Raw genomic sequence first — 26,724 nt, forward strand, 5'->3', positions numbered from 1 at the left:
TGCAACCTTAGAGAATGTATCTGTGTCTCCAGACCCTGGTACTTACTGTGACGACATTTTTCCGGAAGAAGTCCGTGATATTTGGATTCGAAAAGGGCCAAAGTTTTTCCAAAATATAAATAGTGGCTTCTCTAAAACTTTTCCAGATTCAAATGGTAAAACGAAAATGACTAAAAATATTTTATTCGTAAATTGACGAATGGTGACTCTTTAGAAAGAAAATGGCTCGGGCTCGGGGATCTGTATACTGTTATTGCTGCCGTCTATTTAATACCACTGCTGGTACAGGACATAATTTAAGTTCGCCTAATGGATATAAAGATTGGAAGCATATAAGTAACATATTGATAGAGCATGAGAACAGTTTACAGCACAGGAAATTTATGTTGCATGAATGAAATCTACTGGACGAATTAATATTGAGTTGCTGTCCCAATATAATACAGAAATTAACTAATGGAAGAATGTGCTTAGGAGGATTTTTGCAGTAGTGAAAATTTTGGCTTCAAGAGGTCTTCTTGCTTTTCGTGGTGATAATGAGACATTAGAATCGCAAAATAATGGGAATTATTTGGGATGGTTAGGACTACTTAGTGAATAGGATCCTTTGCTTGCTGATCACATACAAACCTGCGGAAATCGTGGAAAAGGAATTACATCATATTTATCGGCTAATATTTGTAATGAATTTATTAATTTAGTTGGACAGCAAGTTTTGAAAGCTCATAAATAGAAAAGAACATAAATCAGCCAAGTACCTACTACTCTATTAGCGTAGATTCTACGCCAGATCTGTCCCAGGTTGACCAGCCTATTTAGAGATTTTTGCCTATGGATGACCATAATGCACAATATATAACAACAATTTAGTGGGTATTCATGCTGAGTGTGTTGTGTTACTGACGTAGCAACATTCTTTCAATTTGTACAAAATTTAAAAAAAAAATTCTCGGTTTCGAAAAAACGATAGAAAATTTTGACAGAGCATTGAAATGCAAATAGAGTCCTGAAGTCTCTTTCGGATAGTCTGCTCGCGCCAATGCTATTAATGCTGTGCAAAATGGTAATTCAAATATTTCTGAAGCATTGTCTTCAATAGAAAGTGACATCAATCAACCATTTTGAATGATAAATTTTCGTTTATTGGACTAGAAAAATCATATGTCATGATTTATAACTTTTTATGCGAGCGAGAGTATTTTTATAAAAGCAGTGCTTCTACAGATGTTTGATATCGCTAAAGTAAGGATTTAAGCAAAGGAAGAGGATGTTTAAAATAAACAAGTTTTTGTCAATAAATTTAATCAAATTGCATCAATGTGTTGACGAGAAACTTAAGACTACTTTTGTACATACACACGTGAAGCTTTGGCTTCTCTACACTCATATTCTCACCACCATATTCACCATACCTTCATATTCTTATTTTAATCGACAATTGTCAACTGTCAAACCTGTCACTGTCATATTGACCTGTTAACTAGAATATGAAGAATAACTCCCCAAGCATACTTAAACCAAACAAAATCTTAATTGCCATATGTAAGTATTGATAGACCTTCGCCCTTTTTTCGAAGTAACCATATCCATAACTTTATTGAAAATAATAATACAACTTAAATTGAGATATTTCATAATCTATTCTGAGCGAAGAATACGAGAATAGAAATAAAAATCCTGTTAACTTTAACAAATGATGTTTTATATGAATCTTAAAACCTATTTCATTCGTGTATAGTCTTATAATACAAAAAAGTTATTTTTACATTTACTTGAAAAATTCGAATTCCGACAAAAGAAACAAAAACATGGCGCCAGGACTGGTACTCTGTAACTGTGAAATCAGCCTACTTCAAAAACTTTAGTACCACATTTAGATACGGTTTTTTCAATATCCGTAGCACAGATGCAGACTTGGGATGGCGTGGTACAAAAAACTTGAAGTTACAGAGTACCCACGCAGGCTATATGTTAAAACTAGCTTTCCGCTTAATATATAGATCCATTCGGAAAGTAATGTGATTAAACAATCACATTCAATGCGAATTAAAACTGAATGAAAGCCAATTTGTTGCAGAACAATTCGTCAAAGGCACTTTCGACCTTTTTTTATCTATTCATAGACAATTTCAGTAGAGAAATCATTGTCTATTATAATCGCGACTTTGGGACCTATGCAACCAACATATAAAAATGTAAATAAAGCCAGAAGTAATAAGTATAAATATTAGTATTTTGAAAGTTTGGAGACAAAAATATTTACACAACAAAATTATTGAAAAATCCATAAACAAGTTACAGATATCTTAAATGTGGAATTTTTGTTTAAAACTAATATTTGTGAATAACAAAAACGCTCACTTACGTATAAGCAAAACATTACGTGAGAAATTCTGAATGACAGACAGACATAATTTAAATCTATGTGCAGTGCATAAAAATGAGAAATCTCGTTAAAATTGATTCAATCATGCGTCGTCTGCCCGTTTTTGGTACGTAAACGTTTCATTAAAATAAATCTACTTTTTATTGTCAATCGCCCCCGTCGCGTTTGTGTTGTTGCCCGCTGCATTACCCGCGCCATAATTCTGAAAATACATCAATTAAATATATACCAGTGCATCTAGGGAGATTTTTTCCTCTATCAGTTTGACTTTTATTGTTGAAATAAGACCTTATAATAATCTATACATATGCTAAATTTTGTATGTATGTTTGTCTAGAAATTTCCCGTTAACAAAGACATTGAGATAAGATAACAGAGATTATTTAGAGCAATCATCTGTAAATTCCTTTTCAATGAAAATCATTAAAATAAGTGTAGTCGTCTTTTAAGTTAATGAAGAAAGAGGAATTTCTAAACACTGCAAAATATTGCAGATAACAGAAAAAGTAAATAAATGTCTTCTAGTCGAGCCCTTTTTAAGAGATGACATAAACAGTAAATTAAAAAACTACTTTTATATGCAATTATATGATTATATTATTTCGGATAATAAAGAGAAGAAAAAAAAAGTATCCACTTATATTAGTGTGTTACCCGCTGCATTTATGTCATTTACCTTGGTACATAGGTTGACGATTGGCGATTTGACCTCAGTATAAATTAATATAATTTTTACCTGGTAATACTGTGCCCACGCCTGCGCCTGATCAGCCGCCGATGCACCTTGCTGGTTGCCACCAGATCCCGTCTGACCACCAGTGTTGTACTGCTGCATAGAAATAAATTATGATCATATAAACTACATATTCAAAATAAAACTTTTAATTGTAAGTAAAAGCGCCGTCTTGACTTAAGTGTATATTATGTCATATACAGTTGTGGTCAACTAATTAGGGACATGAAAGATAGTGAAGAACAATAACCGGTTATGTACATACAAATATAAAACCCTATTGATTTCTCAGTAACTATTATTTGCATAATTTGGTCCGATTGTTATGCTTTAAATGGCTGTAAATAAAAGAATAAATAAATAGAAAAAAGTATTTAATATCAAACGTTGAATATGTATTCAATTTTAAGGTATAATTCTGTAGCTGGACATTTAATTAAGGACAGTAAACTATAATGAAAAATAGAGTTAAACAAAACTAATAATCTGCAGTATTATAATATCTTTAACAGGCCCATTTTATTACGTGTAAAATCAGTACCCAGTAGCAAAACCTTTGTTAGTAATTACCGCTTGACACCGATGTGGCATAGACATTATCAGTTTCTGGCTTGTTTCGACAGGAATGTTTGCCCATGCCTCACAAAAAGCTTCATTAAGTTCATCTAAAGTTGTGGTACGATAAGTGGCTACTTTTTTCTTGATTTCGTGCCAAAGGTGCTCGATTGGGTTAAGGTCCGGGCTATTTGCTGGCCAATCTAACACCGATACTGACTGACTGGTAAGAAACGACTTGACTGAACGGGCGGTATGTTTCGGGTCGTTATCATGCTGAAACGTCCATATACTAGGGAGATGCTCCTCAGCATAGGGAAGCATCGATATCCTCCAATATTGCCTTGTATTGATGTTGGTCTAAATTACACTCCACGTCGAGAAAATGAACCCCACATTTTAATGTTTCCACCGCCATGTTTCACCTGCTTTTTTGTGAATCTTGGATTCATTTCCGCTTTTACTGGACCGTACGTATTGCCTTCCATCTGAAGAAATCAAATTAACCTTGGTCTCGTCAGAGAATAATACATGTTGCCATTGGGCGTAGGTCCAATGTCCATATTTACGTGCAAACGCCAAACCAGCATTTCTATGTTCTTTCTTCAACAACGGTACTTTGCGAGCCACTCTTCCGAACAACCCTGCTTCTATCAGACGTCGTCGAACGGTCGTCGCTGAGACTCTCTTTCGTCTGTCCCAAACACTTCGTGTTTAATTAAAATAGAGCCTAGAAACGGATCTTTCTTAGGTAACCTGGTTATCATTCTATCTTCTTGCGGAGTTGTTTTTCTCGATCTTTTTGTTCTGGGCACATTTAAATCTCTGTCTGACAAAAGTCTGACATGTTGCACTGCATTGTATACCATAGTTTTTGAACAATTTAAATGTTCTGCTATCCTTCGGTATGGCCAACCATGCTCGACAACAAACTTCATGATAATTTTTCGTAGTGTTGGATCGCAACTTTTATTTTTACCCATTTTTCTTAAAAATATTTTTCAAAACTTAAAATAAATATCGGGATTGCCGCCAAAACTACCACGAAACAATAAGAGAAGAAGTAAAAAGTATTGAGATTCAAATTTTGAAAATAGAACGCAATATCTCAGTGTCCCTAATTAAATGGCCAGCCAGCATTATTTGAACAAATAGCACTACGATAATCTATCAGCTATACTGTAAAGAGGTTTAATGTTTAAGAAGTTGTTATTGTTTGTATAATCAGGCACATAAATGACTAATTATACTTACATGTGTACCTTGGCATTACATTTTTTAAATTCTTTTAGCCGCTTAACTTTGATTAATTTTCATATTTTAATAAAACATATTGTTTTAGTAACTATAATATAATATTTTTAATAACTCCTGTAAGCTGACCAAAAGTATAAATAATGATTTCACGTCGCAGTAATACAGTGGTTTTCTTTGAAGTTGTTTAAAAATGTTGTTAACTAAGAAGTTAGTTACCCCCGGCCAGCCCTGCTGTTGTTGCTGCCATTGCTGCCACTGGTACCACTGCTGGGCCGTGTAGCCGCCCCACTGCGAGTTCTGGCCCTGCGCGTTGTTTTGGCCGCTGCCCTTGCCCGCGTTGCCCTGCTGCCCGCCGGCATTGTTCGGTTGGTTGTTGCCCCAGCCCCAGTTACCCCAGTTGCCCCAACCTGAGAGAGTTTATCTTTAAATGTCTTATCTATGTTTATTTATGGATGGTGCTGCATAGAGGTAAAGATTTAATAAAAATAATATAAACAAAATCGACATGTTTGAAATAGAAAGTCTTTAGTTTTAATTCAAATTGATATAAATATGACATTTGTTCGACACATCTTAACATATATAAATCTCCTGTCACGATGTTTGTCCGCGATGGACTCCTAAACTACTTAACGATTTTAAATTAAATTGGCACACCGTGAGCAGTCTGGTCCAACTTAAGAGATAGGATAGCTTAGATCTTTAATTATAGTCGCAATTTTATTTTATTGCAAATTATTTGTCTATAATTAAGTGACCGTCACAATTATCTGTTAACTCCAAAAGATTCCAACAGATGTCGATACTTTTCGACTGGATTGAGTAAGTAATCAATAGATGGCACTGCTATGGTAAACCGACAAACGTGTCATGTAAGCTACAATTCAATAACATGATTACCATGTGTTATTGAGGCTAAAGTATAAATTAAATTTATTTTGTAGTAAACGAAATACCGTGAAATTCAATTATTTCTACTTTTTTAATTTTCGGTGTTATCATAGCCAACCACGTGTTACTTAGACCGAAGTGTAAATCAAATTCAAAATATAGTGACGATAATACAGTGAAATTATTCTTTCGTGTCACGGTATTAAGGCTAACTAAAACCACATTAAGGAGAAACGAAGTTCGCGGGGGCAGTTAGTTAGTCCATAGTTTACAGATATTTTCCTTGATTTTATTGGTATTCAAATCTACATGGGTAGCTGCGGCTTAGAGTGAGAGAGGAGCGTACCAACCGCCGTATGCGTGAAAGGGTAGCTAGACAGAATGGCGCCGTAACGCGTTACGTAACGAAGCGATTACCCTCCCATAAGAAGTTATCACTTCAATTTTTTTTTAATAAAACTAAGTGAGCTACATCGAAAAAGTAAGATCTAAAAGTACCTTGGTTCTGATTGCCCCAATTGCCTCCTCCCCAGCCACCCCAAGCCCCGCTCCACTGATTCCATGCTTGCTGGTTCTGTGACTGATTCTGATTCGCCATTTGATTGTTGCCAGAGTCCTAGAAATATTATTTATTATAAAAAATTAGGCAAAGAAAATTAACTTAATTCATCAATAAAATAATTAAATATATTTTGCGCTGTCTTAACTGAAGTATACAAACAATTTAACAGAAAGAGACGAAAGCTCGCTTTAGTAAAAAAATTATAATTGTATATTGTATCCAATACAACAAACAGTGTAATAGTAAAAAGTGTCAGACCTTCTGATTTTGGTTGTTGGGATTGGGCCTACTCTGCGCAGGTCTGTTGGTCCCTCGCTGGTTCGGCGCCGAACCGCGCTGCCAGGACCCTGATGGGCCGCTGTTAGATGCGCCCACTGAAATAAAATGTGTTGCATCTTAAATCTATTGTAATAGTCATATTGAAGAATAGAAGAGAAGTCTTTAAATTTTATATATCGCCTGATTAGAATATGAACATTTTCTTTAATTTTATTATATGATTATCAGTATTTGTATGTATATGATTGTTGAATCTAGCGTTAGTATCTATTATTACATACCAGGTCCGGGGCCAGGAGGACCAGCGGGTCCGACAAGTGCGCCGGGACCGCCGGGTCCCCCGGGGCCAGGTCTCTTGTCCTGTTGGTTCGGGGGCGGTCTGTTGTTCTGTGAGCGATCTCGCCCAAAGCCTCTGTCCATGGGACCCCGGGGCCCACGGTCCTGGCGGGGACCACCTGGACCCATATGGCCCATTCCGCCCATCGGCCCCGGTGGGCCGCCTGGGCCTCGACCGCGGAATTCACGCTCGCGACCGAAGTCGTTTCTGGAATAAAAACAGTATATAATCAAATGATAATTTTAAGTCCAGGACCAATGTACTTAAGATGTTCGTGCACCATAAGAACTATCCAATTTAAGTTCTAAAAAAATATGTACATTTGCTTGCGATCTCAATTATCACAAAATAAATGAGAGTAAATACAAATAATTGATATACCTGTTCTTCAACATGTGATACTCATTAGAAGCAACATTGAATATAGAATACAGGAACACCTCAATTTATATAGATGTATAAATTGTGTAATACCGTGGCTGTGGCCAATTCCTGTCGCGTGGGCCTCCTCCGGGAGGGCCCCAGCGTCCACCACCTCTGCCGCCCATACCACCCGGGGGTCCTCCTCCCATTCCTGCGCCTGGTCCCCAACGGCTGCCACCACTACTCCAACGGTCTGCTACAATTATAGGTTTTAGTAAGTAATTTGTCTGCAAAATCTTTATGTTTATAATCTTAATATAACAGATATAGGCTTTCAGTGGTCACAAAGCACGAAGCAGTCAGAACGGCTTTATTTTGTTGTATTGACATTAAATAAGAATTACTAGATTGCTAAAAACATATTCGTTATAGTAACCTCTATCTCGTCCACCGTCTCGTCTCTTGTCGTCCCTGTCTCTTCTTCTGTCGTCTGAACGCGGTCTCGCCGACTGCGTCTCTCGCGCGGCAGATCTCTCTCTCTTTTCTCTCTCCTTGACGACACCGGCCGCCTTCGCCTCCTTGAGGTACTCTTCTATCACCTTCTTGGCCCCCTCTTCGTCCAGCTCCGCATATATGACGTCGTCTACGAACGTGCCCTTCTCAGGCAACGTGAAGTTCGCTGGAAAGACAGCAATAATATAACTTCCGACGCGTTTGGGTTGCAGGAGACCGTTCAGCGCGAAAATTTCGAGACTTGACATCGTTAATTAGGGGAAATTAAATGAAAAAGTGCAACACAATTTCGTGCCGAACGGCAAAATCGGGAAGCGCTCGGTCATAATAATCGTTCGTTCGTCCGAACCTTTCATGTCGATGACGGCAGGATCGGGCACCTCCTTGCCGTCCGTGGTTTCTCTGGATGCCTGTCTCTCCGCGAGGACAGAGGCTTCGGGGACGATCACCACCGCGACTCTTCTATAACCCTCGAATTCCCTCAACTTGCGACGTTGGGCCGACGGGTATACGTTCGTCTAACAAATATACCGCCGTAATGTGGAACAAACATTTCACCATTATACACATGTTCACCGGGCAGCCTATAACAAGCTCAATAGAGATCTGCTTTCCGCCCGTTTACTTATCTACTACCACGTACCTCGACACGAAGAGACGGCGCTAAATAGAAAACATTAGTAACACGTAAAATCACATTATAAAATCGGTGTAAATCGCCAGCTATCTTAAAATGTAAATAATAAAATAAACCGGAGAACGATCTCAATTGTCCTGATAGTGTTGCCCAAAAAGAAAACGCGACAAGTACGGGAGCGAACCTCACCTGATCCAAGATAAAGTTTCGGCGACGGCCCTTCGCCATCTCCAACAACTTAAGGACGCATTTGGCGCACTTAGACACCATGGCGTCCCAGCGACCTTCGTAGCTCGTGCGGAAGGGCTTACAGTCCACCTGAGTACGACACATCCATACAATCCCTAATACGTAACTCGGGAGCCTACTTAAGTGCTAGCGCTTACGTGCTAAGGCATTGATAAAATTTAACGATACCAGTTGTTCCATGTTGGCTCGACACGAATCCTACCTCTTCAAACTGGTTCTGGTATCATTTATAAGGACCGCTAACGGTCAACGAGTACTAAATAACAATTTTGTTTTTATATGCAGATATTGCACCCTGTTGAAAACACAGACGTACATTAGTATAGGTTTCGTGGCTCAACGCAATTCTTTGTACATCTAAAACCTGATGCTGAAAGAGAGGGATATTAGTTTGTGTAGTGTTGCGTGTGGATAAATAAATATTGTACTCTGAAATATTTGAATACCGGAACTGTACATTCGCTATACGAAATAAGTATTAAACCTTTAAAATTTAGACCAAAATCCTGATATCCAAACAAGTGAGCAAACCTCAGTTTTGCCTTGATAAAATGTGTGTCTGTAGTGTGTTTTAGTTGTAAACGGACATACCTTCATCTTATCGAAGAGAGTTCCGGTGGAGAGGATGTTGTACCTCTTGTCAGGATTCTCTTCACAATGTTTCCTGGCCCAGTAGGTCTTGCCGGAACCGGGCATGCCCACCATTAGGATAACCTGTTATATTGATCTCATTAATAATGAATATTAAAATAATTTGTAATATAACGTTTGTTTAGTGGTGTAAAAAGTGGTAGGCTCGTCTTTGTATTTATTACATCAAGCAACTTATCCATCCAGTTAATCGTAAAATCTTCTTCTAGAGTCATGCATCTTCATTTGAGTCTCGAACTCAAAATTTCTGAAAACTGTTTTCTAATATAAGAGATTTTTTTAACCATTTTGACACTTCTTGTACTAGTGTTATATGCCTCTGTTAATCGCTTAACGGACCTAGTCAATATTTTCAGTATCTTTAACCAATTCTTAAGTTTTTTCTAGTCTTGCTCTATCGTGACAATAAAAACATTATTTCCACCGAAAGCAACAGAATTAAGACATCTCGACAAATGTACTTCGCTCCCAGATTCTAAATAAAGTAAATTTATTACGAATAAAAATGTAGTATTGCGTTGTAGAAACATCAATGAAAAGTAACATCATAGACACATCGCGAGTATCATTTGTATCACATCTGTAAATACCTAGCAATTGGCCGCGTCATTAAATGCGATACAACAAAACATTTGTGACAAGCATTGTTGATTTCAAATAAATTTTATTAGAAAATGTCTACAAAAAGAACTAGCTAGTTCCCGCGACTTTGGCACCACTTTTCAGATCGTAAGATATCGACGCTTGTCAAAGATGTACTTTAACAACGTTAAGTCTCCAAAATTAGTTTGATTCAGCCTCACAACTGGTTCAGTCGAAGCCCCCTTATACCACGTGTACTCATTGAAAGACACAAGTATATTTCGCAATAACCCAATCCTGCAAACACATTGGCGCTTCAATGGCATTTGGGAAAAAATCCATAGATTTGTATTGCTTTTCAAAATCGTACCTTTTACGGCGCGAAGTAACGTCGTCCGCCCGTCAACGAGTACAGAGGGCAGCTAGCCGGCCTAGTAGGAGTTTTATATACATATTATTGTTTAAACATATATTTATATGAAAAATTCCGGTTCTGCCTGATCCCTCGTACTTTCCTCAACAATCCTGTAGAATGTCGATTATATCTTGCGGTTTTAATACATTCTGTATACAATCCTTTTTATCACCTGTATAAAATGACACTCTAAGAGTGGCTGCTGGCATTTTACTTACTCAATACAACTACAAAATACTAAGAAATGCAATTGCCCGGAAGCTGGAAGTTTCTCATGAAATTTATGTGGACACATTTCTGCATCTTTTTATAATTTCCTCCACATGCCATATTATATGTATAGCAGTATACCATGTAGGAGATGTTAAATGAAGATTTTAACTACCTTAAGAACTATATATAGTTAGCGGAGATGTGTGTTCTGAGAACAGAGAACAGAGGAGTAAAATTTCTTGTATTTCTCAATAATATAACCATGAAAATTATTGCTACTAACACGTGCACATTTCCTCATCCAACTTTGATACTACGTCAGTCAATATAATTGAATATAAACAAAGTTTGTTCGCTTATACGTTTCAAAATGTATGAATTGTTCTTTTCAGTTCTTAATAAGAATTCCTGATTCCAGAGTCAAAAATAGTGTAGTCGTGTGTAGTGTTGAAACTGTATCCGTGTTATAGTTACCTCGCATTCCGCGATGGAGTTGGGTCGCCTCGGTCCCTCCACGAGATCTGCCTGGGCGAGCAATACGTAGCCAGGGACGAGGCAGGCTTCTGCGCCGTCCAATTCTTCTTCCACTGTGTGTCTGTACAGAAATATTTCTTTACACTGTTGCTTACAAAAAATATTTCTGTACACATTTTTTAGAGTACAATTGGCGGCCTTATCCTTAATTCTCATCTCTCAAATGTGAAGAAGCGCAAACGATATTTTAATAAATAAATATCTATTTAAAAAAATACAACAAATGAACACAATCATATAAAACTTAATAGATAAAAACAATGGATTGAATTAGATGAAAAATTAAAATTAGAAAAAATATAACAAGAAAAAAAAATTGCGAAAAAATAAACGAAAATATTAGTTATTTTGCCTACCTAAAGACAAACTTGACTCTCTTGTCCAAAGTGCCACCAGCCAACGCTTGCTCTTCTGAAATCTCTTCGGCTTCACCTAAAATAAAATAATAAATATTAAGAAGTTACAAAAAAAATATTAAGAGGCGTTTTTAAGAGATGAAAACTAACCTGGTTCTTCTTTACTCTCCCCGTCTTTAGCATCATCTTTGGGCTCTGTTTTCACTTCTACTGGTGCTTCTTCGGTTTTCTCACCATTCTCCTGTTAAGAATAAAACAATTTTAGTAAATTCCTGCAATTATATAGATTTCTATATTACGAAAAAAACCTTTCGACTAATATTTTCAGTTCAGTCAAAATTTAAAATAATATTAATCTGCATCCTTTAGGTAACAGTGGGAGCGTAAATCTTGTTTAAATAATTGTAATTTTTGTTAAAATTTGAAAACTGTCAGGGTTATCAGAGACCTTACAATCGAAATGACGGTTCGCAACGTACGAATTCGGTCGTCATTTAGATTTAGACGAGACTAAACAACGGCCCAGATGTGTTTTATCCCTTTTCCTTTTTTGCATTATTATTTATTTTCTTATCTCTGAGGTCGTAAGTTCGACCACCAGCTCTGCACTAATTGACTTTCTGACTTTGTACGTATTTAACATTCGCTCGAACGGCGAAGGCATCGTGAGGTTGTCATAGACCCACAGTGTCTCCGACACTATCGACATATTTATATGTTCGCAGAGTGAATTCACCGTAGCGATATTGTGTATATTATGTGTTTAATATTATATATGTATTTCACTATATTTTATGTTATGTTTCTCGACATTATCGTATTAGCATAGTCTGTAAATAATATATGTATTTCTGTAATAAATAAAAACATCGATCAATCTATTAGATTGACAAATGATCATGAAACAAATACAGAAATCTGAGGGCCAGACCTAAAAATGTTGTAGCGCCACTGGTTTTTATTTTATTTCTTCAACCTCATCAGGTTCACGAGATAAAAACTAGTGGCTTTCAATAAATACATGGTGGTGCAAAACGATTAACTACTGTTGAGTGTAAAGGTTTGCAAATGTTATTCTGCTTGCGATCTCAAACGTTATATAACGCACGAGAGTAAATACAAAATATTAATTTGCCTGTCTCATTGCGTTGAGCACAAAAAATACACAACTATTTTACATAGAGACAGGGTAATACATAGATTGTCTCTCAAACTCAGGCTAAACGACTCCTCTGTTAAATTACGTTTTAAAAAGCTAAAAAATTAATGTCATAATTTACATTTACTTTATTTTTAATTAACTGTCTAGAGATTCAATTAACTCTATGATTTAATACTTTACTGCGACACATAAACGTTACTCACAAAAATAAAATAGAATTTAAACTTACCATAGACTCATCCTTGGTCTCTTCTTTCTTGTCTTCCTCCATCTCTTTTCCATCCGCATCTGTTTCCATCGCTACATCAGTTTTCTCTCCTTCATTTTTCTTTTCTGACGCCTCTTTCTCTTTTTTCTCGCGTTCTGTTTTCTCCCTTTCCTGATTTAATTGATTACATTTTATTAGTATACAAATATATTATTTAAACATCGTTCAATAAATAAAATAAGATAAAACATACCTCTCGCCTTTTCTTTTGCCTTTCCTGTCTCTTTTTAATTTGCTCTTCCTTCTTCTTCTTGATTTCTTCCTCCTTTTTTCTCCTCTCTTCTAATACCTCAGCAATCGGTATCTCGATGCGTTTGCGCACTATTTTAGTACGAGTTAAAAGGTTATATCTGGAAAAAAATACATAATCTTGTCATTTTTTTGTTCTGAAGTAATATACTGTTTCGGTATACAAGTTCTTATAATATAACTTTCCTTTGCAAACATAAATAAATAAATAAAATGATGCCTTAGGCCATTTGTCCACCGCCGTAGTCACCGGGACGTCACCGAAAACGAGATTATTTCGGGCCGAGTTTAAAATGACGTGACGGCGATCGTGTGTCCACCGCGCCGATATCTCAGTAGCTCAGTTCTAGTTTTTAATCGCCAAGTTTTTTATTACGCAACGTTTGAAAGGAGCTGCAACCATTACACCGTGTTCCATATGACATCTTAAGTAATAAATAATAATAAAATAAAAACAAAGATTTGTCCTCTATCAGGCAGAGGCATGGTGAAATAGGAGCAGCGTGTTTTATATAGCCGGCATAAAAACCCGGCCGAGTTCTAGCGGTCACGCCGATATCTACTCGAGATCTGGGCGGCCGGAATGACGGCGCTCAGGTGCCGGGCGTGCAGTGGACACATGGCCATATTAAATGTATGTATCGCTAAATCGGCGCCGTCATCTCGTTTTCGGTGAAGTCCCGGTGACGGCGGCGGTGGACAAACGGCCTTAGACTTTATTTGTAAACTAAGTAATAAAACTGGTCTTGTTATTAATATTTGGAAATCATAAAATTGAAAGATAAAATTTTTTTAACCGGATTTAAGCTATTTGTATTATTATAAACTTATAATTATTTCCATTATTTTAAATTTTAATTTTTCCGACGTTTCGCGTGCTTTACAGCGTGCGTGGTCACGGTGACTGAAGACAAAAGGTGGTGAATATCAAAAGTATCACAGCTGTAGAGAAAGTTGTGTTATCTGTATTTATTTCCCAATCCAATTATATATTGGAAAAATTGTAATTTAAAATTATGTAAATAATTATAAGTTTATAATAATACAAATAGCTTAAATCCGGTAAAAAAATTGTTTTCTTTCAATGTGTAAAAGCTATGTTAACCAAAGACAATCATGAAATTTACGTACCTTTCATATCCCATGTTGATTTTATAGCACATGTTCTTGGTGAGTACGTGAGGGTAAAGCGCTCTACCGCCCAACTTCTCTTTGTCGAACTCAAAGGCATTGCCGAGCTCTACGCCGTTCAAAGTGTAGAATATCTTACACGGGTTCGATTGGAGATCCTATAACACAAAGAAACACATAAACTTTTTTTTTTTTAAACAACCAGATTTCTGCTTTAACAATATGGACATGTCCCTATTATCCGCGCTAAGTCGTAAATTTTTACGTATGGCAATCAAATTTTAATCAATATTTACCAATGATATCTGCTCTATACACCCTCAAATCCGACATTACCTAATCGGACCGTTTCATTTCAAATTACTAACCAAAGATTGTAATAACAAAATTAGCCCCAAATGTGTCATTCTTTATAGTCTCCTACCATAAATTACGGATTTGTGAGCCTTGAATACACTAATAAAATAAAGGCTAGGTAAAGATATTTTGAATGACTAACACTATAGGTATAAAAGCGATGTTTCTGTTAAAAGTTATGTTAATTTGCTTGCGATCTCAATTAATACAAAATAAAGGAGAGTAAATACAAATTTTTATTTACCTGCGCTTTAAAAAGTGCTACATATTATACGCAACACTTAAAAATAAAACACAGGCTAAAATAAATTAGTCTTTTATATATGTAATAATTTTTTTCTTACTAACTACTAACTAACTAACTTCTTACTAACTAACTATATATTTATTATACTACTTGCTTTACAAGGATTAAGTTATCGGAAAGAAATCGAGTGTAAATTTAGTTAATAATTATATTTTACCTATTTTCGTCTCTTTCACACAAATTGTGTTTACATTGTGATGAAATAAGATAAATGAAATTTAGTTAGAACAATAAAATTTGTATAATTACTCTATGCAAAATTGCAAATATGTGTCAGAAAAATTTCATAAAGGCAACGATGTCATTTATTTTTTTCGAAAGGCAACACCACGATGTCAATTGTCAATGTTTATACGTATTTATATATATCAGTAGTACGTTGGACAGTCAGTGATGCCAACGTTATTTAGGGGGCCCCCAAATTTAGGGAGCTATAACTGAAATACCAAAATCTCTAACACTACAAGATCAATATAAAATAACCCCTGAAACTGTACAACAAAAACTATTATCAATTTAGGCTTCCAAGAATAATATTTTGTATGTTTGTTTGTCCACACATTTCTCTGAAACTAAGTCATATCGAGATGAATAGAAGATGATTTCGATATACGATACAAATGTTGTATTTTTCAAAAATATTCATACAATTCAAAGAATAACTCACGACATAGGCCCCAATGATGTCCTTTTCGGTGAACGTTTTCCCGTACTCTTTAAATTCGCCAGCGTTAAATGAACGACCGGTACTTTCGTAGCCGTAACTGAATTCGCCATCACCTGGAAACATTAAGCCGTATTAGTCTAGGTATAATCCTTAGAGCAGTGTTGGCCTAGTGGGTTTAGAGTGCGACTCTCATCCCTGAGGTCGTAGGTTCGATCCACGGCTGTGAAAATCAATGGATTTTCTTAATATGTGCGTATTTAACATTAGCTCGAACGGTGAAGGAAAACATCGTGAGGAAACCGGCTTGCTTTAGACCTAAAAAGTTGACGGCGTGCGTCAGGCACAGAAGGCTGATCACCTACTTGCCTATTCAATTCACAAACGATCATGAAACAGATACAGAAATCTAAGGCCCAGATCTAAAAGGTTGTAGCGCCATTGATTTATTTTTTATAATCCTAAAGTGTGCGTTTGAACTATCTCCGGTTGTTGTTAGAAATGTTACATTATTTTGAACATTTTTTTTAAAAGTATGTACATATGATATTTCCAACATATTTTTAGTAGTAAAGACCTGTTTCTATATAACTATTAGGTCCTTACATATGAAATTGGCGTTTTGTCGTACTGGCCACTTTGACCTCAAATAGGAGGTATTTGAGGTCAAAGTGGCCTTGGTAAGGAATTTCAAATTCAAATTTGTACAGCTATTTACTCATGTATTTGTGCTTCGATTACCGTCATTCATTTGTTTTTTTCTGTTTGCGTCACTCATTTTACAAAATGGAAAACTTAAAGTATCGCATTATTTACGAGTACAAGTTCCGCCGTGGCACTAGTGCTGCGGAAACGACTCGAATGGTGAATGATGTGTATGGCGGTCATGTTGCAAAAGAAAACACAGTTCGTTTTTGGTTCCAACGTTTTCGTTCTGGACATTTCGACCTGCAGAACAAGCCCCGTGGACGGCCTGAGACCCAAGTTGATAATGAAGTATTGAAGGCTATTGTGGAAGCGGATCCATCGCAAACCACGTCCGAGTTAGCTGCAGGCTGCGGTGTTAGTCATAAAACTGTTTTAATTCACTTCAAGCAAATTGGGAAGATTAAAAAGCTTGAAAGGTGGGTACCTCACGAATTGACTGAAGCAATCCGGCAAACGCGGGTCGACTGCTGCGTTATATTACTGAACCGGCACAATAATGAAGGTATTTTAAACCGAATCATTACCTGTGATGAAAAATGGATTCTTTACGCAAAATTGCAAAGAATGTGTCAGAAATAATTTAATAAAGAAAACGATGTCATTTATTTTTTAGAAAGGCAACACCACAATGTCAACATTGTGATGAAATAAGATATATGAGATTTAGTTAAAGCAATAATTTTTGACAATTTTTTAAATAAATAATAAGTACAGTCGAAATCGATTATAACGACATCGTTTACAACGACCGATCGGTTATTACAGCCAGATTGTAAGGTCCCACCCGAATCTCTAGTAAACTATTCAGCAAACATACCGCCTATAACAACATCGGATACAGCGACATATCGCTTACAACGACGAAACTTTATCGATATTCATCGACTATAACGACCAACCGCTTCTTGTCCCAGCAAAACAAAACAATACGGACGATTTTAAATCTTATTGATAAGCATTGAAGGAATATTTAGGCGTATTATTACCTACGCACTTTCTCCCACCTCATCCGAACCTCTTCCCGGCCATTTGACCTTGCATATCTTACACCAATTGTTTAGTGCGCTAAATGACTGCGTGAGTAACAGCTTGATTTATAAGTGTTGGTTTTAATTAGACCGTGCATTTATGCGTTATCATGTCGCAAAAAAAGAGGAAAGTGTTTTCTATTGAAGAAAAATCTCATGTCATATGGAGATTAGAAAATGGCGAGTCAAATAGTGAAATTGCAACGGAATGTGGAGTTTCGCACTCTACGATATCAACGATTTGGAAGAATAGAGATAAAATAAAAGTTATTTTCGAAAACAACTCTTTAAAACTTAAAGGACAAGTAAACATAAAGTTATAGAAGATATTTTATTAACATGGTTTAAACTTCAGAGGGCAAACAACGTCACAATAAGTGGTCTGATTCTGAAACAAAAAGCCAATGACTTTGCTCGTCTTATGGCTAAGGAAAATTTTAAGTGTTCGTCGTCTTGGGTACAACGTTTTCGTGCTCGACATAATATTGCGGCAGGAAAAGTTTGCGGTGAAGCGGCTGGCGTTCCTAAAGGAGTGTCTGAAGAGTGGCTCTCTCATAAGTGGCCTGCACTATGCGAAGGATACACACCAGAGGAAATCTTTAATGCTGATGAAACAGGATTGTTTTACAATTTAACCCCTGACAAAACACTTAAATTCAAAGGCGAGGAATGCAAGGGCGGAAAGTTGTCCAAAACAAGAATTACAGTATTGGTTGCGGCAAACATGACTGGTTCATGTAAAAGAAAACTTTTGGTAATAGGAAAAGCTAAAAAACCGCGTTGCTTTAAGAACATTCAATCTTTGCCTGTAACTTATGAAAATAACACTAGGTCCTGGATGACATCGCAAATTTTTGAAAAATGGCTGCGTAGCTGGGATGCAGAATTGCAGTCTGGAGGAAACAAAATACTTCTCCTAGTAGACAACTGTCCCGCTCATTCTGTAGTCTCCAATCTGAAATGCATAAAGCTTGTGTTTTTACCGCCCAATGTCACCTCTGTTTTACAGCCCATGGACCAAGGAGTGATAAAAGCTTTAAAAACACAATACAGAAAACTTCAAGTGCTACAAATGATACAGAATATTGAAAACAGCAAAGATACTAAAAGTCTTAGTGTTCTGGATGCAATTCTAATGATATCGGAAACTTGGGAAAAGGTCACACAGACACTATAGCCAACTGCTTTCGCCATGCAGGTTTCAAAGATCTCTCTCCATCACAAGCGGAGAACGACGATGATATTCCGCTAGCAAGAATGATACAATCTACAGATGAAGATGACAACGTAGCACTTGCTGAATTGGTTGCTCAGTTGCAAAGATCTACTGCTACAGAACAAAGAATTGAGATAGAGGAATTTATTGGAATAGATGACAGTGTCGCCGTGTGCGCCTTTGCTACTGAGGAAGAAATTCTTGCAGAAGCTGAAAGTAACAATCATAACACTGACGACGAAAACGAAGACCAGCAAGACCCAGAAGAACAGTTTCAGCCGTCAACAATTTTCGAGGCTCTTAACGCTATAACAGTTTTGCAAAAATTTGTTGCCTTTAACGACCAGTTTAATACTGATGATACTCATACCTTGAGGAGTATGAGACTAGGCTAAAAAAAAAACAGACTAAAATGACTGATTACTTTAAAAACTAGTGTAGTCTTATAACCTGTACTGTAAGTAGCTAAGTACATTTTGTATTCTAATTATTTCTTAATAAATATTTCCATTTCTTTTCTGACATTTGATTTGACAACAAGTTCACATACATAACCTATTCTAGATAAGATACCTATGATAATATAACTACACAACTAATATAACTACTGTATTTGTATATACTTATGTATTGCTTATAACAACTATCGGATATAACGTCGGCAAGTATACCGTCCCTTCAATGTCGCTATATCAGGTTTTGACTGTATATAGAAATTATGTTCAATATAAAAAAAAGATAGTATATATAGTTTTTACTTAAAGAAATATTGAGTTTATATAAGTAAAAACTTTTAACTACAGATGAATATTTTTATTAGTTTTTATACTAACCAAGATGTAAATTCGAGTCGTCAGTTGACCAGCCGATTCTCAAACCGTTTATCGGCATTGTCTCCTTGTCTGCCACCTCGTTGGTAGTCACCACTGAACCAACGCGCACCTGGAACCATTATATTAACTATAAATAAGTTTAAAATATTGGGAACATCAGAACACCGCGAGTATAAAACAATCATACTCCAGAGATTTTAAAAATAAAATAAAAATTGTTTAATAAATAAATATTTCGGAAAACGTGGTTCCATAACTATATAAGTAATTACAACTTAATAACTTTAATCTAAGGGTTAGTAGGTTTACATATTAGAACACACAAAAATACAGGAATTGAAGAACATTAATACCGCTTCAATTGTTCATTTTGTGATAAATGAATTTTTATTAAAGCAAAAAAAAAAATTAACCTGTCCCCGAATTCTTCATATTTAAAAAACACAGATTTTTTACTACTGTAATTGTTAATAACTGTAAAGAAAGGTTAACATACCATCAAATACATAGGGGGCAAAAACTTTCTGTGGCATTTTTTTTATCAACTATTTAAGCCACAATCACTTTGAGAATTAAATCTAGCTTTCCTATGCCATATTTACCTCGAAGCAAACACGTTGATCCTGTACTCCGTGCGTGGCGCGTACGCCCGCCCATGCGTAGGCGAACGCGCCTTCACTCAACGCCACCACCGAATTAAGCTCAGGCAGATCCATGTATTGGTTAAGGTCGCTGTCATCTGTGCAAAACAATAAACATTATAAAAGAGGGTAGGACTGCCCAACGTATATAAAGCGAGACGAGGAGTGACACATTCCTTTGAGTCGTCTTGCCCCGTGCGGACGTTCCAAGACTTGACGGTAGTGAAGTAATTTTAGAAAAGTTTTAGCTTCTTTATTTTTCTTTTGGTTAGAAATTGATATTTCATACTAAAATTACATATTTCAATATGTATTAACAGTTTTTTTTTATGTAATAGGAGGCAAACAGGCAGGAGGCTCATCTGATGTCGAGTGATACCGCCCACCCATGGACACATTGCCAGAAGGCTCGCAAGTGCGTTGTCGACCTTTCAAGAATTGGTACGCTCTTTTCCTGAAGGACCCTAAGTCGAATTGGTTCGAAAGTACTTCAGTGGGCAGTTGGTTCCACATAGTGGTGGTGCGTGGCAAAAACTGCCTTAAAACGCTCAGTTGTACGGATACGGTAATAGTGACGTCTGTATGCTCGAAGAGTTCTTTAGATGTTCGAATTAAAGATCGAATTAAAAAGTCTAAATACATTTTTATAACTGCACCTAGAATAATTTTTTTATATATGGCTTGAGAGAATCCAGTTACATTAACTTGAGAATTAAAAACTATGTTATTATAAAATAATACTTCAAAAGCTCAACTTACACCAAGATAGGGTGACTTTATTATCATTGAGTTCAGGTTCAACTGGTTTTTCAGGCTCCTCTACTTCCTTCTTTTGCAGCATGGGAACAGGCTGGAACACAAAACAAGAAACTCTTGTTAATTGTTTTTTTTTAAATCCTATCTGTTTCTATTTGTCGAAATTAAATAATTAGGATCTTAATAAAAGAAGCAATATTACATATTAAGTCAATTGTAAAACCTAGTTTTATGGAGTTATTTTTTTTTATTTTCAAAAACTTACTGAAGCATAAGAAAAATACGATTTAATAGACAAACATAACAAACACAAACAGGAAAAAATACCTCGATTTATATATTACATAAAGTAAAGGAAAATGTATTTGTGATAGATTTTAGAATTTTATTTATCATATATATAGGCGATCTGTCACTTCGAGAAATAAACCTGATAAAAGAATATCATAAAGTAATCTTAAATTCAGATATTACTTATACGCCATCGATTTAACGACGAATTCTCTAAAGCGTCGAAATTGGCTTTGATTGGTCGCTTGTCGGAAGCTTGGCTTCCATATAATGATACACTATACATAGCATTACACCCCCTATCAATAACGACAACAATTGTGTAATAAAGTACTTTTTAAGTTGCTGCAATTGGTTAAACTGCGCAGCTGTGTACGTTCTTTTGTCGCTTTATTATCCTAGCCTGGAATACACTAGACTATCGGCTATGTATGATACACACGAATTTTCTAAGAAATTCGTTCGTTCTAACTGGGATGTGCACATGTAAGCTGTTGTTGACCATGACTAATAAGTAGGAGTCTTGGATTATCTATACGTTTTTCTTCCCTCCTTTTAACGACAATTCTCTATAAAGCCATAAAATGCACAGAAGAGACTATGTTTACATTGTTATATTTTTTTTATGTAATAGAAGGCAAACGTACAAGAGGCTCACCTGATGTTAAGCGATACATACCGCCGCCCATGGACACTCACAATGACAGAAGGCTCGCAAGTGCGTTGCCGGCCTTTCAAGAATTGGTACGCTCTTTTCTTGAAGGACCCTAAGTTCGATCCTAAGAACCTGGTTCCACATAGTAGTGGTGCGTAATATAAACATTTATAAATTACCTCAACAGGTGGCGTCAGTATGTCGTTGGTAGCTTCAATAGTTCTATAGTAGTTGCTCCAACGTGCTTTTCTTTCGAATTTTCGTTTCAAACGCTGAAGCTTTATCGGGTCCTAGAACCATATTTTGGTTTCGTCAATTTTGACGTGTCTAATAGTTATAATATGTAATAAATAATGAAGTCCGGACTGCAAGGACCAAAAATTCATTAGTCACAATGACAACATACAACATATGTTTTTTATTATATGTTTTTAATATCTTTTGTTTGCTAGGGATACTAAAAAAAAGTAATGGTATGCCTATATAAAGTGTTATATTCCTAAAGTGGCGACATTAACTAGCTTACAGTAATAACCCCTTCTTCATAAAATACAGCAATCTGTCTCTATTAATCACAGTATAAAAACACTTTGACAGAAAGAGACAGAAAATAGTTCTTGGTTAAAACAGTGCAAATTGATTTAGTTTTTATGTTACCTCACTCAGCTCCTCAAATCTCTTAGCATCTTCCTCTTCCTGTTTCTTCTCCCGCTCAATTCGTTCTTTCTCCTTGACGATCAGCTTCTCATTGAGCAAGTCCCATTCTTCTTCTTCGGTTAACTCCATTTCTCGTCTCTATAAATATAATTATAGGTTTATAGAGCTCCTCTATTTCAAGGTTTTAGCTTCGAATTCTAAAAAAACATTAGTAAACTGCAAGTTGTACAGTAAAGACTTTTTGATTAAACATTACAATAATAAGTATAAATTTACCTCGTCTCGTCTATCTTCATCTCTTCTATCCGAATCTTCTCTGTCTTCATCTCTATCCTTATCTCCTCTGTCATCATCTCTTCTACCCTTATCTCCTCTGTCATCATCTCTTCTACCCTTATCTTCTCTGTCATCATTTCTTCTACCTTTATCCTCTCTGTCAACATTTCGTCTACCCTTATCTTCTCTGTCATCATCTCTTCTACCCTTATCTTCTCTGTCATCATCTCTTCTAACCTTATCTTCTCTGTCATCATCTCTTCTACCCTTATCTTCTCTGTCATCATTTCTTCTGACCTTATCTTCTCTGTCATAATCTCTTCTACCCTTATCTTCTCTGTCATCATCTCTCCTATCCTTATCTTCTCTGTCCTCTTGTTTTCTGTTATCATCTCTTTTGTCCTCATTTTCTACTTGCTTCTTTTTAGCACTTTCATCATTTTCATCATCACCATCACCTTTATGATCATCAATGCTAGGTTCTTGTTTCTGATCAACATCCATAGATTCAGCTGAAGGAAGATTAAGAAATATTATAAGATTCAGCAAGAAATACCTTTACAGTCTCACTTAGAATTGTTCATTAAAGTACCTTAGCTTTTGTAAAGACTTAAATAAATATAGAATTAATAAAAGCTACCATTAAAAGCAATGTTAGGGACAGTGAAACTATTAAGAAATTTACCTGGTTCAGAATCTTCTTCCTTTGATGGAGGTGATGATTGACTGCTGCAAATAAAAACTCAAGTTAGACTAAATATTTCTTTATACTATCCAACTAAAACAATCTAGTTACACTGTTTATACTGGCATACTCTTTTTTAGTGTAAACAAGTTATACAGCGAGGAATTTGTATCTATTGACAATCGCACGACTAAACAATGGCTGTGGGGCCGTTCAAGTATTACGTAAGCAGTATTACTTCAACTCCCCCCCCCCCCCCTCTTGTCAGCAAAAATAAATCAATGGCGCTACAACCTTTTAGGTCTGGGCTTCAGATTTCTGTATCTGTTTCATAATCGTTTTGTGAATTGAATAGGCCAGTTGGTGAACAGCCTTCTGTGCCTGACACACACCGTCGACTTTTTGGGTCTAAGGCAAGCCGGTTTCCTCACGATGTTTTCCTTCACCGTTCGAGCTAATGTTAAATGAGCTCAAAAATTAGCAAAGCTCTCAAAAATAATAGTATATAAATATATTTTTTGAAGGAATGCTCGAAAATGTATTTTGTTTTCAAGCATAGTAAATAATTACTGTTGACGTAATTAGCAAATAAGAAAATCATGGGAGGCCTTATAATGCGTAAATACTTGAACTACCCCTATGCTCTAACTAAACTTAAATAAAAATTATATTATATTTGTGACAACCCTATTTATTTATACAAGTTTGTAAGAAAATAAGGTGCTTTCCCTGGAAACCCGATGTTACCATACAAAATTTTGACTAATTAGAGTAAGGTCATACTTCTATCTAAATCATAGCTTAAGCCTCAATAATTAGAATTTTAAATAATTTCATTTTTTATATTAATATAACAAAATATATTAATCAACACTCATTGTCGCTTACTTGTCATCCTGGTCCATAGTCTCTGGTTGTGGTGGTTCCTCAGGTTCGGGAGATTTAACAATTGGTTTTACCTGCGGAGGACTTTCTTTAGGTGGAGGGGATGCCTCTTTCTCTTCTTTTTCTGGTATAACCTCAGGTGGCTCTTGTCTTGCAACCTAAGTAATTTATTGTATTTCTTTATACAAATACTTTATTTAGTTCTACAGTTTCCCTATGAATGAAATCTGTTTATGATTATCAATTCTATATGATACCAAATAATCTATGAACACAAAAAATCTATACTTGTCCTGTTGATAAATTTGTAGAGGTTGTTAGATTTTTAAATTGGTGGAACATATTATTCTCAGGCCTTTTTAAATAAAAATATTTTTGTTTTAGATAGTCAGATCAAAAATAAAAATGTGATAGAACATAATTTTTTGAAAGATTAAACAGAAACACAGTATTAAAATAACTCCATCACAAAATTGTCAAGTTTAATGTAAATAAGTAAAAATAAGTATGATTTTTATGAAAGGAACAGCTAGTGTAGGTTAGTTTAAAAAAAGTAATTTGATACCTTTGCAGGAGTGCTACCAGTAAGCCGTGATGAAGAACTACGTCTAGTAGTCCTCAATCCTGGTTTTCGAGGTGTAGCCACCTCGTCTGCATCCTCTGTAGATGTGTCTAGAATAGATGTATCTGGAAAATCTAAAAAAACTTAAAGTCAGAGTCCATATTCAAATAAAACTGAACTTTTATTATACAATGAATTCTTCATGCTTTCTCTTTTAATAAATTATTAAAAAATACAACATGAACACTTTCAGAAAAATCAAACAAGAAAAATGATATTAAAATTCTCTTAAAAGATATAACTTGTACACGTAAACTACATTTACCTGTGACAAAACCATTTCAAGCATTTCTTATCAGTTATTAGAAACTCAAACTTTAATAAACATGGTTATGTTACTGATAACAGTTTTACTATTTTGTAAAACTAAGCTACACCATTATACTTTATTGTATGAATTGTCTGGAAATACCACTACTTGACCACTTTGAAAATCTTTAGAAATAAATCTCATAACTTAAATATTTTTAATGATAATGGCTCAGCACCTTAGTTTCAGGTTTTCTTAAAAAGTTAGCAAATTTAGTTGCCTGTTGTAATGTGTTTCTATGAATATACAAATATTTTTAACTACACTGATATGGTGAGTAGAAGCCTCTCTAAAAAGCACGCGAAAATTTTCAAAAATTTAAATTTAGAATTATGTAAATAATTATAAGTTTAATAATAATACATAGCCGTTCAAAAGGTATTTTTCTCAGCCTCTCTATGGTTTCAATAAAAACTGAATGACAAATTAGTTCATTCAAATTCATATTGTCTTTTTCATGATTAAATTCAAATTATAATAAATGTTAATTTAGCTAAGAAAGTTTATTTAATAACTTTTATGCTACAGGGGCAAATCAATCATGAATGAACAAGTATTTTGATTAATTGTAAATTATCATTTGAGTGAGTTCTGAATCTTACCATGAAAGGTTATATGTTAATATTCTGAAAGTACTTGGTGATGAATTTAAAAATAATAACAAACAATAAAGGAAATCTACTATATCTAAAAAATGTAGTTTATTTTCTATTATACTATAAATATATAATTAAAATAAACACCAACCCTTACTTATTTTTGTAAATTAATTTAAAATAAAATCTAAATTTATGACATTGTTTTAGTAAAGTTTGTACTTGGAATTTAAATAGCAAACATTTATAATTTTCAAATGAGTTAAAAACCTAACACAAGGTATTTCTCCCAGTAATATTTATAAATTTTGGTCTAAATGATAAATTGAACACGTCTGTTATTATTGTCAGGCACCATATTAAAATTGTTAAATACGACCAAGATACCTAACCAAATAAAATATTGCCAAGCGTCAATTTACACGTGCAGTACAACGTTCGCATTAGTTTTTTCTACTTATAACATACACTTTAAGAGTCAGAGTAAAACCAATAAATGCATACTTTTTCCAGTTTTTGCTTCTAGTGCCTTCCTTAACCTTTCAACCAAAGCCGGCTTGTTGCCTTTGGTATCCAAACCAAGTGCGCCAAGCTCCGATCTCAGATCAACCACTTTCATTTTAGCGGGATCCATTGTAACTTATTTAATATCTAACTCACTGACTCCAAATACAATAGATCACATTAAAACAAACAAATGTACAAGAAATCAGACATTACTTGTAAAAATTATTAGGAACAAAAACAGCGTACGATAGCGCCAAGTTTATTACAATACAATATGGCTGCCAAAATGGCGACTGGCGGCGTTTCATAATCCCAACTGAAGGTCTAACAGATTATAGACTAACTATATTCTCTGGACAACTTATAACAATGAAATAAAAAATATATTTAGGCGTTGCTAAGTAATA

At 35.4% G+C, this 26,724-nt stretch overlaps 1 protein-coding gene across 3 annotated transcripts; it reads right to left on the bottom strand.

Annotated features, from left to right (window-relative positions):
• Positions 1-1,291: 1,291 nt before the first annotated feature.
• LOC123718944 (heterogeneous nuclear ribonucleoprotein U-like protein 1) lies at positions 1,292-26,595 on the bottom strand. Of its 3 annotated transcripts, none has more exons than XM_045675965.1 (28): positions 26,315-26,595; positions 24,848-24,978; positions 24,286-24,440; positions 23,398-23,441; positions 22,713-23,224; positions 22,437-22,574; positions 21,959-22,069; positions 20,837-20,927; positions 20,039-20,175; positions 19,437-19,545; positions 15,655-15,767; positions 14,324-14,481; positions 13,137-13,293; positions 12,905-13,054; positions 11,664-11,754; positions 11,514-11,589; positions 11,098-11,218; positions 9,354-9,476; positions 8,703-8,831; positions 8,226-8,394; positions 7,800-8,042; positions 7,475-7,616; positions 6,945-7,207; positions 6,643-6,758; positions 6,321-6,438; positions 5,148-5,338; positions 3,123-3,215; positions 1,292-2,588 (listed from the first exon to the last, which is right to left on the bottom strand). In XM_045675965.1, the coding sequence occupies exons 1-28, from the start codon at positions 26,442-26,444 to the stop codon at positions 2,520-2,522; spliced, it is 4,080 nt and encodes a 1,359-aa protein (XP_045531921.1). In that variant the 5' UTR covers positions 26,445-26,595; the 3' UTR covers positions 1,292-2,519. The 3 variants fall into 3 exon arrangements, with proteins under 3 accessions (XP_045531921.1, XP_045531930.1, XP_045531914.1); XM_045675974.1 differs by having other exon boundaries at positions 3,123-3,212; positions 7,475-7,619; XM_045675958.1 differs by having other exon boundaries at positions 7,475-7,619.
• Positions 26,596-26,724: the final 129 nt, after the last annotated feature.

Source organism: Pieris brassicae, chromosome 2 (assembly GCF_905147105.1).
Source record: "Pieris brassicae chromosome 2, ilPieBrab1.1, whole genome shotgun sequence".
NCBI classification, from domain to species: domain Eukaryota; kingdom Metazoa; phylum Arthropoda; class Insecta; order Lepidoptera; family Pieridae; genus Pieris; species Pieris brassicae.

Excerpts from the sequence above, each read along its gene's own strand:
- LOC123718944 (XM_045675958.1), bottom strand. The coding sequence starts at position 26,444 with ATGGATCCCGCTAAAATGAAAGTGGTTGATCTGAGATCGGAGCTTGGC. Across the intron at positions 20,176-20,836 it reads TAAAGTCACCCTATCTTGGT|ATGACAGCGACCTTAACCAA; the intron begins GTAAGTTGAGCT and ends TGTTTTGCACAG. Across the intron at positions 11,755-12,904 it reads AGACCAAGGATGAGTCTATG|GAGAATGGTGAGAAAACCGA; the intron begins GTAAGTTTAAAT and ends TATTCTTAACAG.